The sequence below is a fragment of the Pan paniscus genome, chromosome 12 (genome assembly GCF_029289425.2).
Source record: "Pan paniscus chromosome 12, NHGRI_mPanPan1-v2.0_pri, whole genome shotgun sequence".
NCBI lineage: Eukaryota > Metazoa > Chordata > Mammalia > Primates > Hominidae > Pan > Pan paniscus.
The window spans coordinates 93,472,866-93,486,110 of NC_073261.2; the positions used below are offsets into that span (position 1 = coordinate 93,472,866).

Below are 13,245 nucleotides of genomic sequence, written 5' to 3' on the forward strand. Positions count from 1 at the left end.
TGCCTCCTGAGTAGCTGGGACTACAGGCGCATGCCACCATGCCCCGCTAATTTTTGTATTTTTTTAAGTAGAGAAGGGGTTTCACCATGTTGGCCAGGATGGTCTTGATCTCTTGACCTCATGATCCAGCTGCCTAGGCCTCCAAAAGTGCTGGGATTACAGGTGTGAGCCACTGCACCCGGCCTTCCTCTAGAATTTTCACATATACATACCTATACAGCAGTATTAAGAACCAAAAAATGGTCAAAGGGTATAAAATGTTAGTTACGTGGGATGAGTAAGTTACAGAGATCTAACAAAGAGCATGGTGACTATAGTAAATAATACTGTATACTGTATACTGGTAATTTGCTAAGAGAGTAGACCTTCAACATTCTCACCACAAACCAAAAATGGTAACTATGTGGGATGAGAGATATGTTAATTAGCTTGATTGTGGTAATCGTTTTACAATGTGTACATATTTTAAAATATCATGTATACTGTAAATACATACAATTTTTATTTGTCAATTATACCTTAGTCAAGCTGGGATAAAAGAGCCAAAAATTGAAAAAAATCCAAACATCCATCAAGAGCAGAATAAATAATGAATTGTGGTATACTCACATGATGTGGTAAGCATTGGTGGTATAATATAAATGAGCAAGCTATAGTCACACAACTGCATAGATGAATCTCAGACATAACACTGAGTGAAAAAAAACACACCGTATTATTTACATACAGTTCAAACACAGGCAGAACTGATCTCTGGCATGAGAAGTTAAGAGAGTAGCTCCCTCTGGTGAGGAGGAAGATGGCTGAGTCTAAGAACAAGGGGCTTTGTGGTGCTGGAAATGTTCTATTTAATGTTGATGGCACTTACATGAATATGTCACTTTGGGATCATCACTAGACTGTACACTTTTGACTTTTGTACTTTTCTGCATGTAATTTCAATTTAACATCTTTTTAAGTTTAAATAAATGTGTATAACACGATAAAATCAGTGATTGGTTCAAATTTTTAGTTCTCATCCCATTCCCCAGGTGTCATGAATTGAGCACTGAGCACCTTGGAGTGAGTTCCTTTTGTTCAACTTTTGTTCACTGCCTTTTTTTTCCACATAATAAAGTAGGATCAAAACCTTCAACTACCTCATAGACTCGTTGGGCAGACCACATACCATAAGGAATGGAAAATACTCTGCAAAATGTTCAGGGCTTTACAAAGGCAAATGCTATTATTCCAAGAGAGAAGGGTACGTCCTGCAATATAAGCATTCGTGAAACAATCCATAGACAAGGATTTAGACATTATTAACACTTATTTTCTCTAGGCAAAACTCTAAATATATATATTAAGCAAACATTGATTGGAGCCTTTCTGTATACCTCTGTGGACAAAGAGATCAAAGACTGTGTTGTGTCATGACAATGGTAAGTACAGGAAAGCACACGAGAGAAACCTGGGAGAGAGTTGGTGGGGTTGAGGTGGGGGTTCAATATTGAGCAAGGTCCCCTCCTACAGTCTGAGAGATCGTTTAAGGAAATCATCCGTTTGACTACTGACCAATTCCTTGGATCCTTTAATAAGTTCAGACAAGGTCCCAGTAATAACTATCAGTACTGCAACAAGCTTGAACTCTCTCCCCAAAGTGTTTAACTATTGGCATAGCTTTATAATGGGATTTTTTTTCCTTTACTACAAATAAAGAGAATGAGCTTACGTTTTATTGTTACTATTGTCAATTAGGAGGTGGCATACTTCAAGGAATATCCCAGAAGTTCTTCCATCCTTGGAGATATCATAGCATTAGGTTTTTGAAGACTCAGGACCACACTCAGGACCATAAGAAACTTCATCTTTTTATTACTCTTTATTACAGAAAATTTCAAAAATATAAAAAGAATTTTGTAAGAAACCCCTATGTACCCACCATCAAGCTTCAATAATTACCACCTCAAGCCAATCTTATTACCTCTATACCTCAACCCACTGGATTATTCTGAATAAAATCTCACATATCATATCATTTCATCTGTAAATACTTTAACATGATTCTCCTCCTTATGAACATAACTACAATGCCATCATCACAGCTCCCAAAATCAACAATCATTCATTTATATCATCAAATTTCCAATCAATGTTAGCATGTTCATGATTGTCCTATAAATCGTTACCGTTATCTTTTTCTTTTATTAGCAGTTTGTTTGAAACAGGATAGAAACATAATCAAAATACTGTGATTGGTTAATGTGTTTCTTAAGCCTTGTTTAAGCTACGAGGCCTCCCTCCATTACTTTTTTCTCTATTTTGTGTCTTTTTGGAATTGTTTTGTTGAAATCTTAGTCAGTAGCTTGGTTTTCAAGCAACCTTTAGAGCTTTATATTACCTTATATTACCATTAATCTTCATATTTATCAAGTTCTAATTAAATCATATCCTAAATATGGTCATTTTTAAATATGTCCACAAATTCCTTGATATTTCTCCATTTAAGCAGTGCAGCATACTTCTACTCCCTCTGAGTGAGGACTAGACTTAGCAACTCACTACTAATGAGTACAATAAGGTAAGCGTAAAGGTGTGGCATCCTTAAGACCAAGACCATAAAGGCACTGTGGCCTTCTCCTCGCTCTCCCTAATCTAGGATCACTCACTCTGGGAGAAGCATATGGCCACATTGTGAGGACACTCAGGCTGCTCTACAGAGAGGTCCACATAGAGAGGAAGTGAAGCTTTCTGCCAACAGCCAGTGCCAGGGCTAAGGCCTCCTGCCGACAGCCATGAAAGTGAGCCATCTTGGCAGTGGATTCCCCAGCCCCAGTCGAGCCTTCAGATGACTGCCACCCCTGCTGACTGCTTGGCTGCAGCCCCTGGATTCCTGACACAGACTGTCAGTCAATAAATGCATGTTATTTTAGGTTGCTAAGTTTTGGGGTGATTTGTTACACAGCCAAAGAAAACTAATGTGCCAGGCTACCTAGCCTCACATCATTGCCTCCCCTGGATACACCCTTCTCCTCCAGTTGTATGCATCCGAATCCAACCATCTTTTCACAGACACCTTCTCTAAGGAGCCATCCCTGGACTCCACTGCACTAACACTCCAAAATCTGGAAACAACTGCTCTTTCCTTTGATTTCCTACGGAACTTTATTTGTATTTGGTTCTAAATCAAGTTGCCTAAAACCAATTCAGCCAAAGGTAAAAACAATTCATCTAATGCCCACCTGCCTAAAATATGTGCTTTTAACACTACAATTTTACCAAACTAGCTGTTCCTCAAACATCTCACGCACACTCCTGCCTCAAAGCCTCTGCCTCTCCCCTACATATCTGCAGGGTTCATGCCCTTATCGCAGGCCTTTGCTTAAATGCCTCTCAGTAGGGTCTTCCCTGGCAGCCTATTTAAAACTGCCACACCCCTCACTCTTCCCCACCACACACCAACCCAGCATGTCCTATCTGCTAATGCAGTTTTATTTTCTCCACAGCAATTATGAATATCTAATGTGTATTTTAATTATGTCATTTATCAACTGTCTCTCCCTCTCTAAACTGTAAGTTCCAAGAAAGCAGACATTTTATTTAGTTGCTTAGTGTTATCTATCCTTAGCTCCCAGAACTGTGCCCTCATACATAAAATATGCTCCATAAAAACTTGTTGAATAAGTGATCAAGATGATAGCACTTCATGTGACACACAATGAACGTAACACTAAACATTCTGGCATGTTAGACATATTTATGTATATAGTTGAATACTTTAAGGAGGCTTAATCAATCTCCTCCTTTACTGGTTAAACACAAAACCTGAAATATCCTAAAATAGGCAATCTGAAAGATAACTTAAGGATTGTAACATTTCTCAAAAGTAGCCAAAATGGGCCTATCACATGTGATTCCTTGGCCATTTAATTAAACATGACTCACTGTGATTATGTCATAACCTAAATTAATCAAAGGGCTAATTGTATAGCTTTGTATAGTTTCCTTTGTATAGCTCATTTGTCATTTCGAAATCTCCTTAAGAGCAGGACTGGATCTTGTACATCTTAATCTTCTCTGCAGGGACTAGATAATGGGGCAATCTATACAGTTTATTAATATCAGGATTGATGGCACCCAAGGCCATCTCTTCTCATCTCTTCTCTTTACTTAAAAGCACACCAGTAGGCACACCCATATATACACGCCTATAACAATGCTACCATAAAAAAGCATCTTCATTCAGCAGATGAAGTCTCCAAAGCAAACTGCCTAATGACTTTATTTTACCAAAGCTGAGTCAGAGCTGAAACCTTAGCCTCCTCTTTGACTCACAACATTCTTGTCTAAATTACACCGCGGCTACCAAAAGGAAGGAAAAAAAATAGACTGTTCCTTTATCTGACATCCGACATATGGTTCTTACTAACAATCCATATATATACATCATAGAGGGTCAAATTCTAACAGTGGATGGTGATATTCAAGATGAATAATGTTGCTTGTAAATTACTTTACAGTTTATGTCAGTCATAATGCTAGAAAAAACTAATTGTAATTCACAGTAATCTGACTCTTGATCGCCAAAGCATAGTTCAACACAGAATTGTTTTTTGTTTTTAATATCCAAAACAATGTTGGAAGGGAGATGTCTAGCTATGATATAATCAAAGCTTTATATCGTTCCAAGGACACACAGTTATATTCATGTTCTGGCACACACAAAAAAAGCACTACTATCCTTTAGAGAAAAAGTTAGCAAACTACAGTTCATGGGCCAAATCCAGCCCACAGCCTGCTTTCATATGGCCCACAAGTTAAGGATAACTTATATGTTTTTTAATGGTTGAGAAAAAAATTTAAAAAAGAATAATACTTCATGACCTGTGAAATTTATATGAAATTCAAATTTCAATGTCCATAAAGTTTTATTAGAACACAGTCACACTCATTAATTCATACACTGTCTATGGCTGCTTTTGTGCTACAATGGCAGAACTGAGTAGATGCAACAGAAACCGTATGTCCCACAAAGCTAAAAATATTTACTATCTGCTCCTTTACAGAAAATTTTTGCCAACTCCTTCCTTCAGGGCATGGATGCTGAAAGGTGACTGCCTCTGTTTAAATTGTAATACTGCCACTTACTAACTGTGGGACCTTGAACAAATTATTTAACCACTCTGTACCTCAGTCTTCTCATCTGTAAAATGGGTTTAATAATGTTACCTTCCTTATAGGGTCCTTGTGAGCTGTAAGTGAACAATACACAATAAGCGTTTAAAAGAGTACCTGGCACATAGTAAACCCTTACTAAGTATTAGCTATACCTATCTTACCTTTGCTTCTTGTTGAGGGCTGCAGAATGTGTTTTCCAACAGCAAAGTAGCATTTCAAACTAGTCCCTAAATCTAGCTACCACAATAGAACTGAAGTATTATGAGACAAGAAGAAATTAGAGAAAAATGAAGAAAAACAGAAAAAAAAAAAAAAAGAGGATTGAGGAGGGAATAGGAGAAAAGAAAAAGACCACACTCAGAAGAAACAGTAGGTGGTCTATTCGAAGGGGAAGTAAAAATAAGGATAATTTCATCTATAGCAACAGACTGAATAACTTCTGTGGGCTGACTGGATACTAATCACCATATGGAAGCTGTCTCTGCAGAGGGAAGAAGCATTCTAAATTCCAAGCAAGTGACTTACAAATGAACTGCTACGTCAAGCCCATTTTTAAGTTGGGAACTTCCTGTATTTTACATTCCTAGACAAATGACAAGTAATAGTTGCAGTACATTCTGCATCTTATTATCCATATAGAATAGCTCATTAAGAGGAGACAATTTGTTTAAGGACCCAGTGCAGCTGAGTGGCTGCTTGTAATGCAACTCAGAGAACGGGGTAATCTTTCTTCTCTGAGTTCTCATTTTGTTCAGAATAGCACTTACTTCCTAACACTAAGAAAAAAAAACCTTGTTCCCATAAATAGAAAACAAGCTCATTCACCAAAAATGGACCCACACGGCAACTGGGAGATAAACATGGTGTTAACAGAAGGTACACTTAACCTGCTACTGAGGTTGAGAAATTCTCTCTTTGCAAGGACTCCCTTTCATTTGAGTAGTTTCTCTGTGCAAGCTGAGTTCTTACCTTTTCCAGATAACTTTAAAAATCACACTGTTTCTTTTTTTAAATTATTATTTCAAAACTCTATAAAGCAGCTCCCCCCTCAAAAACAGAATTTTTAAACTAACAACTTTATCACAAATAACTATTTTTATCATTCCCTTCCAGTCTTGATCCCTATAATCCTCATGGTTGCCATGGGTTGTACTTATGGTAAAATTTCCTGCAGGGGCTAAATACACACACCAAATATTTTTAAGAGATTCCATGTGTAAAGCCTAACGTGTAAAGCCTTAAGAAAGGAAAGAAAAACATTATTATCCAAGTGATTTCTGCAAATTGTGCAGGAAAGGGACAGTGATTTAAAGCAAGGCATCCAAGAGAGTAATTAAGATGATCCTTAGCTAAATGAAAGTTCGAAACACTCACTGAGAATGTATCTGCTGGGGGAGTCCCACTGAAGGCTTCGGCTTGAGGGTTAAGGTCATCTGGGCCACAGGGCTGACTCTTGGTAGAGTGTCTGCCTTCTTAGATGAAGTATGCTTTGCTGCTTGCTCAGGAGGGCCCCACGAGGAAGCAGCCCCAGGACTCTGCCCTCCAAAGACTGGTGACGAGGTGTCCTGGGCAGCTATTGTTTCACAGGCTTTGCCCTTGGTCCCTGGTTTACACACACAGAGTTGTGGCCGGAGACACATCCCTCCATTCTGACATGGCGGAACACAGCTAGCTGCAGAAAGAAAACAGAAGGCACAGCTTTGAAGAACAACATTGTAGACTTCCTAATTTTTCCAAAGGGTTAACAGTAGCATCAGGTTGTTTGTTCTCCAATAAAAAACCACACGAATACTCATAAGGAGGAAGGTGGGGCAGTTGGGCGGAGGAGGGGGAAGAGAGCTAATATGAATGGCTTCCTATGTGACAGGCACTGTTCTAAAATATATAAACAAATGTAATCCCCCAGCAACGTGTTTTGTAGATATTTTATTGTGCCCACTTTACAGATGAAAAAACAGAAACAGAGATTAAGTGATTTGTTAAACATCATAAAATTATTACTCAGTAGAAGAGCTCGGATTTGAAACCAAGTGAGCCAGCTCCAAAGCTATCATTCTTAACCATTTTACTGCATCTGCCTCCCAGAAATGCATCAGAAAATCCAGGAAAAATTGTAAGAAAATGCTCTGCCATTATTTTAAAGTTATGTTCTGTGGCTTAAATTTAAATATACGCTTAACTTAAAATTTAATTTAAAATTTTTAAGCCTAAATTTTTTGCCAAGACTTGGCAAAAAACAAAAGTTCAGTCCAATCCCCAACCCCAAAAAGTGCTCTCCTACAGACCTCATGTTGTATAGGCTATCAGATCTTCGAGAGACTGTGTCAGAAATTTAGTCCAATCTACTCTTTGACATATGAGAAAACGAGAAAACCAAGGGCAGAAAGGTTGAGAGTCGCCCAAAACACACCTGCTAGTTTGTATAAAAATCCAGGTGCTAGGCACCATTCCTAATTTAATAATGAAAGGCAACCAAAAAGAAACAACTTCTTCATCTCCTATTTGCAAGGATGTATGTACTCTGAATCACCACACTCATGACCAAACAGAGTTTTAAAGTTATCAGGCCAGGCACAGTGGCTCACGCCTATAAGCCCATCACTTTAGGAGGTCATGGTGGGAGGATCGCTTGAGCCCAGGAGTTTGAGATTAGCCTCGGCAACATAGTAAGACCCTGTCTCTACCAAAAAAAAAAAAAAAAAACTTAATTAGCTGGGCATGGTGGCATGCACCTGTAGTCCCAGCTATTCAGGAGGCTCTTGAGCTCAGGAGGTCGAGGCTGCAGTAACCGTGATCACAGCACTACACTCCAGCCTAAGCAACAGAATGTAACCCAATCTCAAAATTAAAAATTTAAAAAGAGAAGTTATCAGGGCTGTGGGTCATTGGTAGAGTAAGTAGGTTTTATGATAGGCAAGGTCCCTTAGAAGTTTAGATGCTACTGACTGGGCACAGTGGCTCACGCCTGTAATCCTAGCATTTTGGGAGACGGAGCCCGGCGGATCACTTGAGGTCAGGAGTTCGAGACCAGCCTGGTCAAAATACTGAAACCTCGTCTCTACTAAAAATACAAAAATTAGCCAAGTGTGGTGGCAGGGGCCTGTAATCCCAGTTCTTGGAAGGCTGAGGTAGGAGAATCACTTGAACCCAGAGGACAGAGGTTACAGTGAGCCGAGATGGTGCCACGCATTGCAGCCTGGATGACAGAGGGAAACTCTGTCTCAAAAAAAAAAAAAAAAAAAAAAAAAAAGAAGTGTACATGCTACTGACTTAAGTTTTATTATGTAATGTCATAAGCTTATGGCCATGATTCCTTCAGTCCCTTCTTTATTTGTTCAAATACATTTACTATGCTGCCCTGTTGCTGTCAGCTCACCTTTTACATAAACTGTTGGTCCTGAGGCAGATCACACTATCAAGTCTCCCATAAAGTTCAAAACAAGCTTCAGTCCACAAAGCAATTACAAAATAGACAAGCAAAACGAACAACAGGAGACTCAGTTATGAAGATCCAAAAGACCAAGACCTAAAAGCCTCAAAACCTATTGATTTTCTATAAAAGAGACAAAATAATTTTCCCATCTTTCTACAACATGATGCCTATTCGTTACAGCAAGTAATGATTTTTCTAAAATGGCCCTTGGGTGTCAGAATACCAAGCTGACAACTTTTCAGAAAGTTGGGAAGGATTCTCTAAAAGAAAAAAAAAATGGAGCCAGCTCCCTAGGTGACCTTGGAGTAAGCCACTTAACCCTGGCCTCTGCACTTGTGTGTGTTTGGGGGTTATGAGGAGGGCAGCAGCGATTTGTTCTAAAATGGTCTCCACAATATGAGAATAAAGGCTGTTCCCACACTCTGCTTCTAGAATTCTAATTCAAAAGCTCTGTGTTTCTAGAATTCAGAATTCTAACTATCAGAGTTTCCTGACCAACTGAGCAAACTTTGTTGCTATATCTGAGATGCTGTCCTGGGTCCCTGCTCAGCCACGGTTATTTCTGGAATGTCACAGGAATGGGAATGGGATCCACCCAAGAGAACAGAAGTGGCCACAGCAAGGACTGAGCTGGGCTTTCAAAGCTGTGCCTTGGCCTGAGCTCACCACCCAGGCCCTTTCATGTGTGCCTTCTCATCATGCTTTCAATTAGAAACATGTTTCTTTTTAACATCTGAGAATGATTTCCGCTTCTCCTCCCGCCCAAGGTACACTGCAAATGTCTTTTCTACCAGGAAGGCTGTTTGGTGCAAAAGCTGGCACCTAGGTGGAGGCCAAGGACTGACATCCTCCAATGTACCACCAAGAATGAGCCGCAAGAACCTGTTTTAAGGAAGACATGGATGGTTAGCATTTTTTTTTAACTCTTCAAATTTTTCATGTGGTAGGGTAAGGGGGGTGGGGAGACAGTCATAAAAGATAAAAAAAAAAAACTTTGAACTTACAAATATTTTCTACTGGAAGAAAAGCAAAGAACGTGTTATATAATATTACGGCTATGTATATAATACCTCCCTTTGTAGTACATTTTAAAAGGACAATTAGGAGAATGAAAAGACAATTTTCTCTTCTACCTACCCTACCTAGACTCAGACAGGTGCCCCCTAGAGCATGGAGATGAGGAGGGGCTGGATTGAACTGGAGGAGGAAAGATTCCCTAACTCCCAAGAGAAGCCCGTCATCTGACATAAAAAGCAAAACTTGCACTTTGGGAGGCCGAGGTGGGCGGATCACAAGGTCAGGAGATTGAGACCATCCTGGCTAACATGGTGAAACCCCGTCTCTACTAAAAATACAAAAAATTAGCCAGGCGTGGTGGCGGGTGCCTTTAGTCCCAGCTACTCGGGAGGCTGAGGCAGAAGAATGGTGTGAACCCAGGAGGTGGAGCTTGCAGTGAGCCGAGATAGCGCCACTGCACTCCAGCCTGGGCTACAGAGCAAGACTCCATCTCAAAAAAAAAAAAAAAAAACAAAAAAAACTCATGTCCTTCTATCACATTTATCAAGCCCCTTTTCCTACAATATTTGGACCCATGCAGTAGCAGTTCTTACATGGCAGCAAGCATCAGTGGTTCTCACAGTATGGTGCCCAGGCCAGCAGTATCATCTGGGAAAACTTTGAAACTACATATCCTTGGGTTACCCCAAGCCTGCTAAATCTGAAACTGGAGCCCAGCAATCAGTGACTGCCCTCCAAGCGACGTCGATGCACACTCAGGTTTGAGAATCACTGACACACAATATTTGGAAACAGATCTTCCAGCAGCAAGTTTCTGAGGACTTATATTTTTATACTTGCAAGCTTTCATGCTATAATTGCTTTTAGGCTACTGAATTCTTGGCTATGATAAAAGTGTTTTATCTTGCCATTTTTATTGCAATTTTAGATGTCATTTTCCATGTCTATACATTGCCAAAAGTCTACACATTTGTCCCCATCTACTTCATGGCCAATGCAAAAATTCATAGCATTCACGTGAAAACTTATTATAACTAAGGTGTTGGACTATGTGGAATATTATAAATATTGTCACAGAAGTACCTTTTATTTTTATTTATTTATTTTTTGAGACATAGTCTTACTCTGTCACCCAGGCTGGAGTGCAGTGGCACGATCTTGACTCACTGCAACTTCTGTCTCTCAGATTCAAGCAATTCTCCTGCCTCAGCCTCCCAAGTAGCTAGGATTACAGGCATGCATGCCCAGCTAACTTTTGTATTTTTAGTAGAGACAGGGTTTCGCCATGTTGGCCAGGCTGGCCTTGAACTCCTGACCTCAGGTGATCCACCCACTTCAGCCTCCCAAAGTGCTAGGATTGCAGGCATGAGCCACTGCCCCCAGCCAGCCAGAAGTACTTTTTAATTTAATTTTATTTTTTTTCCCATCAGTTGATTGCTTTTTCCTGGCCAGCACTGTGCTGTGGTTCAGCTCGATGAGTGGAGGCTGAGTGGAGGCTGAGTGGAGGCTATATCAAGATCTTATCAGTGGATTGGGCGGTGGTTCTCAGGCTCGGCTGTACATTAGAATCACCTGGGGAACTTTTAAAACTCCCCAAACCCAGGCCTAACTCCAAACAGATTAAATCAGAATCTCTAGGAGGGGGAGTGCTCCAGGCTTCAGTACTTTTTTAACTCCCCAGGTGACTGAAATATACAGCCAAGTCTGAAAAGTAGTGGGTTAGGAACAAAAACCTAATCCAGGCTTGCGGACAGACTAGTCTTCTAAAACGCTACTCTTTGAATCATTTTTTTCCCTTTCATTCAAAAACTTTCCACACATTTTAGCTGACCGAGGGTAAATGTTAAGGCCATCTACATCTAACCCAAACCCCCTTTTCCACCCTCACTTCTCACTGGTCTACCCCTGCAGAAGCTCACCCATCCTCTGGGATTCCCACCTCCTTGTCTCTGCACAGAGGGAGCCCTATGCAGGAGCACAGGCCCCTCAATCCAATGAGAACAATTAAAACCTCCAATGCTTCAAGCCCACCCTTCTCCCACCCTTCTGTATGAAGTCTCTCCCAAATGTCCACTGACAGGGTTTGGTATGAGTCCTACCAAATCTCCTGCTGAATTATAATCCCCAGAGTTGGAGGTGGGGCCTGGTGGGAGGTGACTGGACTATGGGGCAGAGTTCTCATTAATGGGTTAGCACCATCCCATCCATGCCGTTCTTGCAATAGTGAGTGAGTGGGTGATTCTGAGATCTGGTTGTTCCAAAGTGTGTGGCACCTCCCCACTCTCTCTCTTCCTCCTCCTCCGGTCATGTGATGTGCCTTGCTCCCCATTTGCCTCATGCCATGATTGGAAGTTTCCTGAGGCCTCCCCAGAAGCACAAGCTGCTATGCTTCCTGTACAGCCTGCAGAACCATGAGCCAGTTAAACCTCTTTTCTTTGTAAATTGCCCAGTCTCAGGCATTTCTTTATACAGTGTGAGAAGTGACTAACAGACCCACCCACCCAGCCCTATCACGACCTTTGTACCATCTGGCTCTTGTCCACTGTCATCATTCACATTCCACATGCTAGTCAACTTCTTACAGTTCTCTCCTATTTGCCAACTAGGTTATAAGCTGTGAGGTCAGTTAAATGGCTTATGCAGAACTTTCTGTAGCCTGGGATAGGAACCTAAACTTGGTTGACTGACTGATATAAACATAGAGCCACTACTTTCCAAATGATGCTGGGGGATTTAAGGACGTCTATAAAGGAAAGATGGCCAATGGTCTCCTAATTCATTACATGATAACATCTACACTTGCAGACTTGATTTGCGATGTATTCAATCAAGCAGTCTCCAATCCTTCAAAGCAGATGTTTTTCCATCAAAATTAAATTCAAGTAAACTCTGCAAAGACACAAAGTCTGTAGTGACATTTAACCTTATGTTATAGTTACAGATAGAAACAAGTTCAGAAACCAGATCCAACGTGTTGTAGAGGAACTCTGAAGAGTAGCGACAGTGAAGCAAACTGGTCAAGGTCAAAGAGAAGAGAACATCACAAGGGGCATAACGTTTAGGAGGTTATTGTAGGCACTTAGGAGATTGAGTCCAGCCTGTGCAACATAGCAAGACCCCATCTCTTAAAAAAAAAAAAAGTGGCCAAAACTGCCACCAAGACAGTGATAAACTCAGATAGTGGGCTTGCAGAAAGCCCACTGACATCAAGATCTAGGTGAGCAGGTTAAGCAACAAAACCCTACACCATCCTGGCTACCAGGTTGGTCTTCTGAAAATACTTTCATCATTTGAAACAGTCAAAACTGAGTTAATTCTCAATCTGTGCACCAAGTACTAAAGAGTCTCAGATGTCTTTCACATTCGTATCTACTCCAGTTTGACAAGCTGATCCTAGAGTTCTTTAAAAGTTCAGTGATTGTATTTTTAGGAAGTAACCCATGCCCTGAAGCTCAGCTTCTACTGCTTTTAATTCTAAAAAAGTAACCCTTAGTTATATTTAAAACTTGTCTCAGTCCACACAGTGCAAACAGTGTGACTCTCTGCCCCTTGCCTTTCTCTCCAAACAAGTTGCAGCATGTCTACCGCATGTGTCCTGGGGAGAAATGTGAGTCTAACTGTGTCTTCTGTGATCAGAG

The 13,245-nt window shown here is 40.6% G+C and overlaps 1 protein-coding gene across 12 annotated transcripts in view; it reads right to left on the reverse strand.

Moving 5' to 3' along the window:
- Positions 1–13,245, reverse strand: part of LTBP1 (latent transforming growth factor beta binding protein 1) — a 452,205-nt gene that overhangs the window by 371,470 nt on the left and 67,490 nt on the right. For all 12 annotated transcript variants that reach the window (XM_034952914.4, XM_034952918.4, XM_063594991.1 and 9 more), the window contains exon 3: positions 6,532–6,829. In XM_034952914.4, the coding sequence (XP_034808805.2) occupies positions 6,532–6,829 (298 nt within the window). The remainder of the gene's footprint in view (positions 1–6,531; positions 6,830–13,245) is intronic.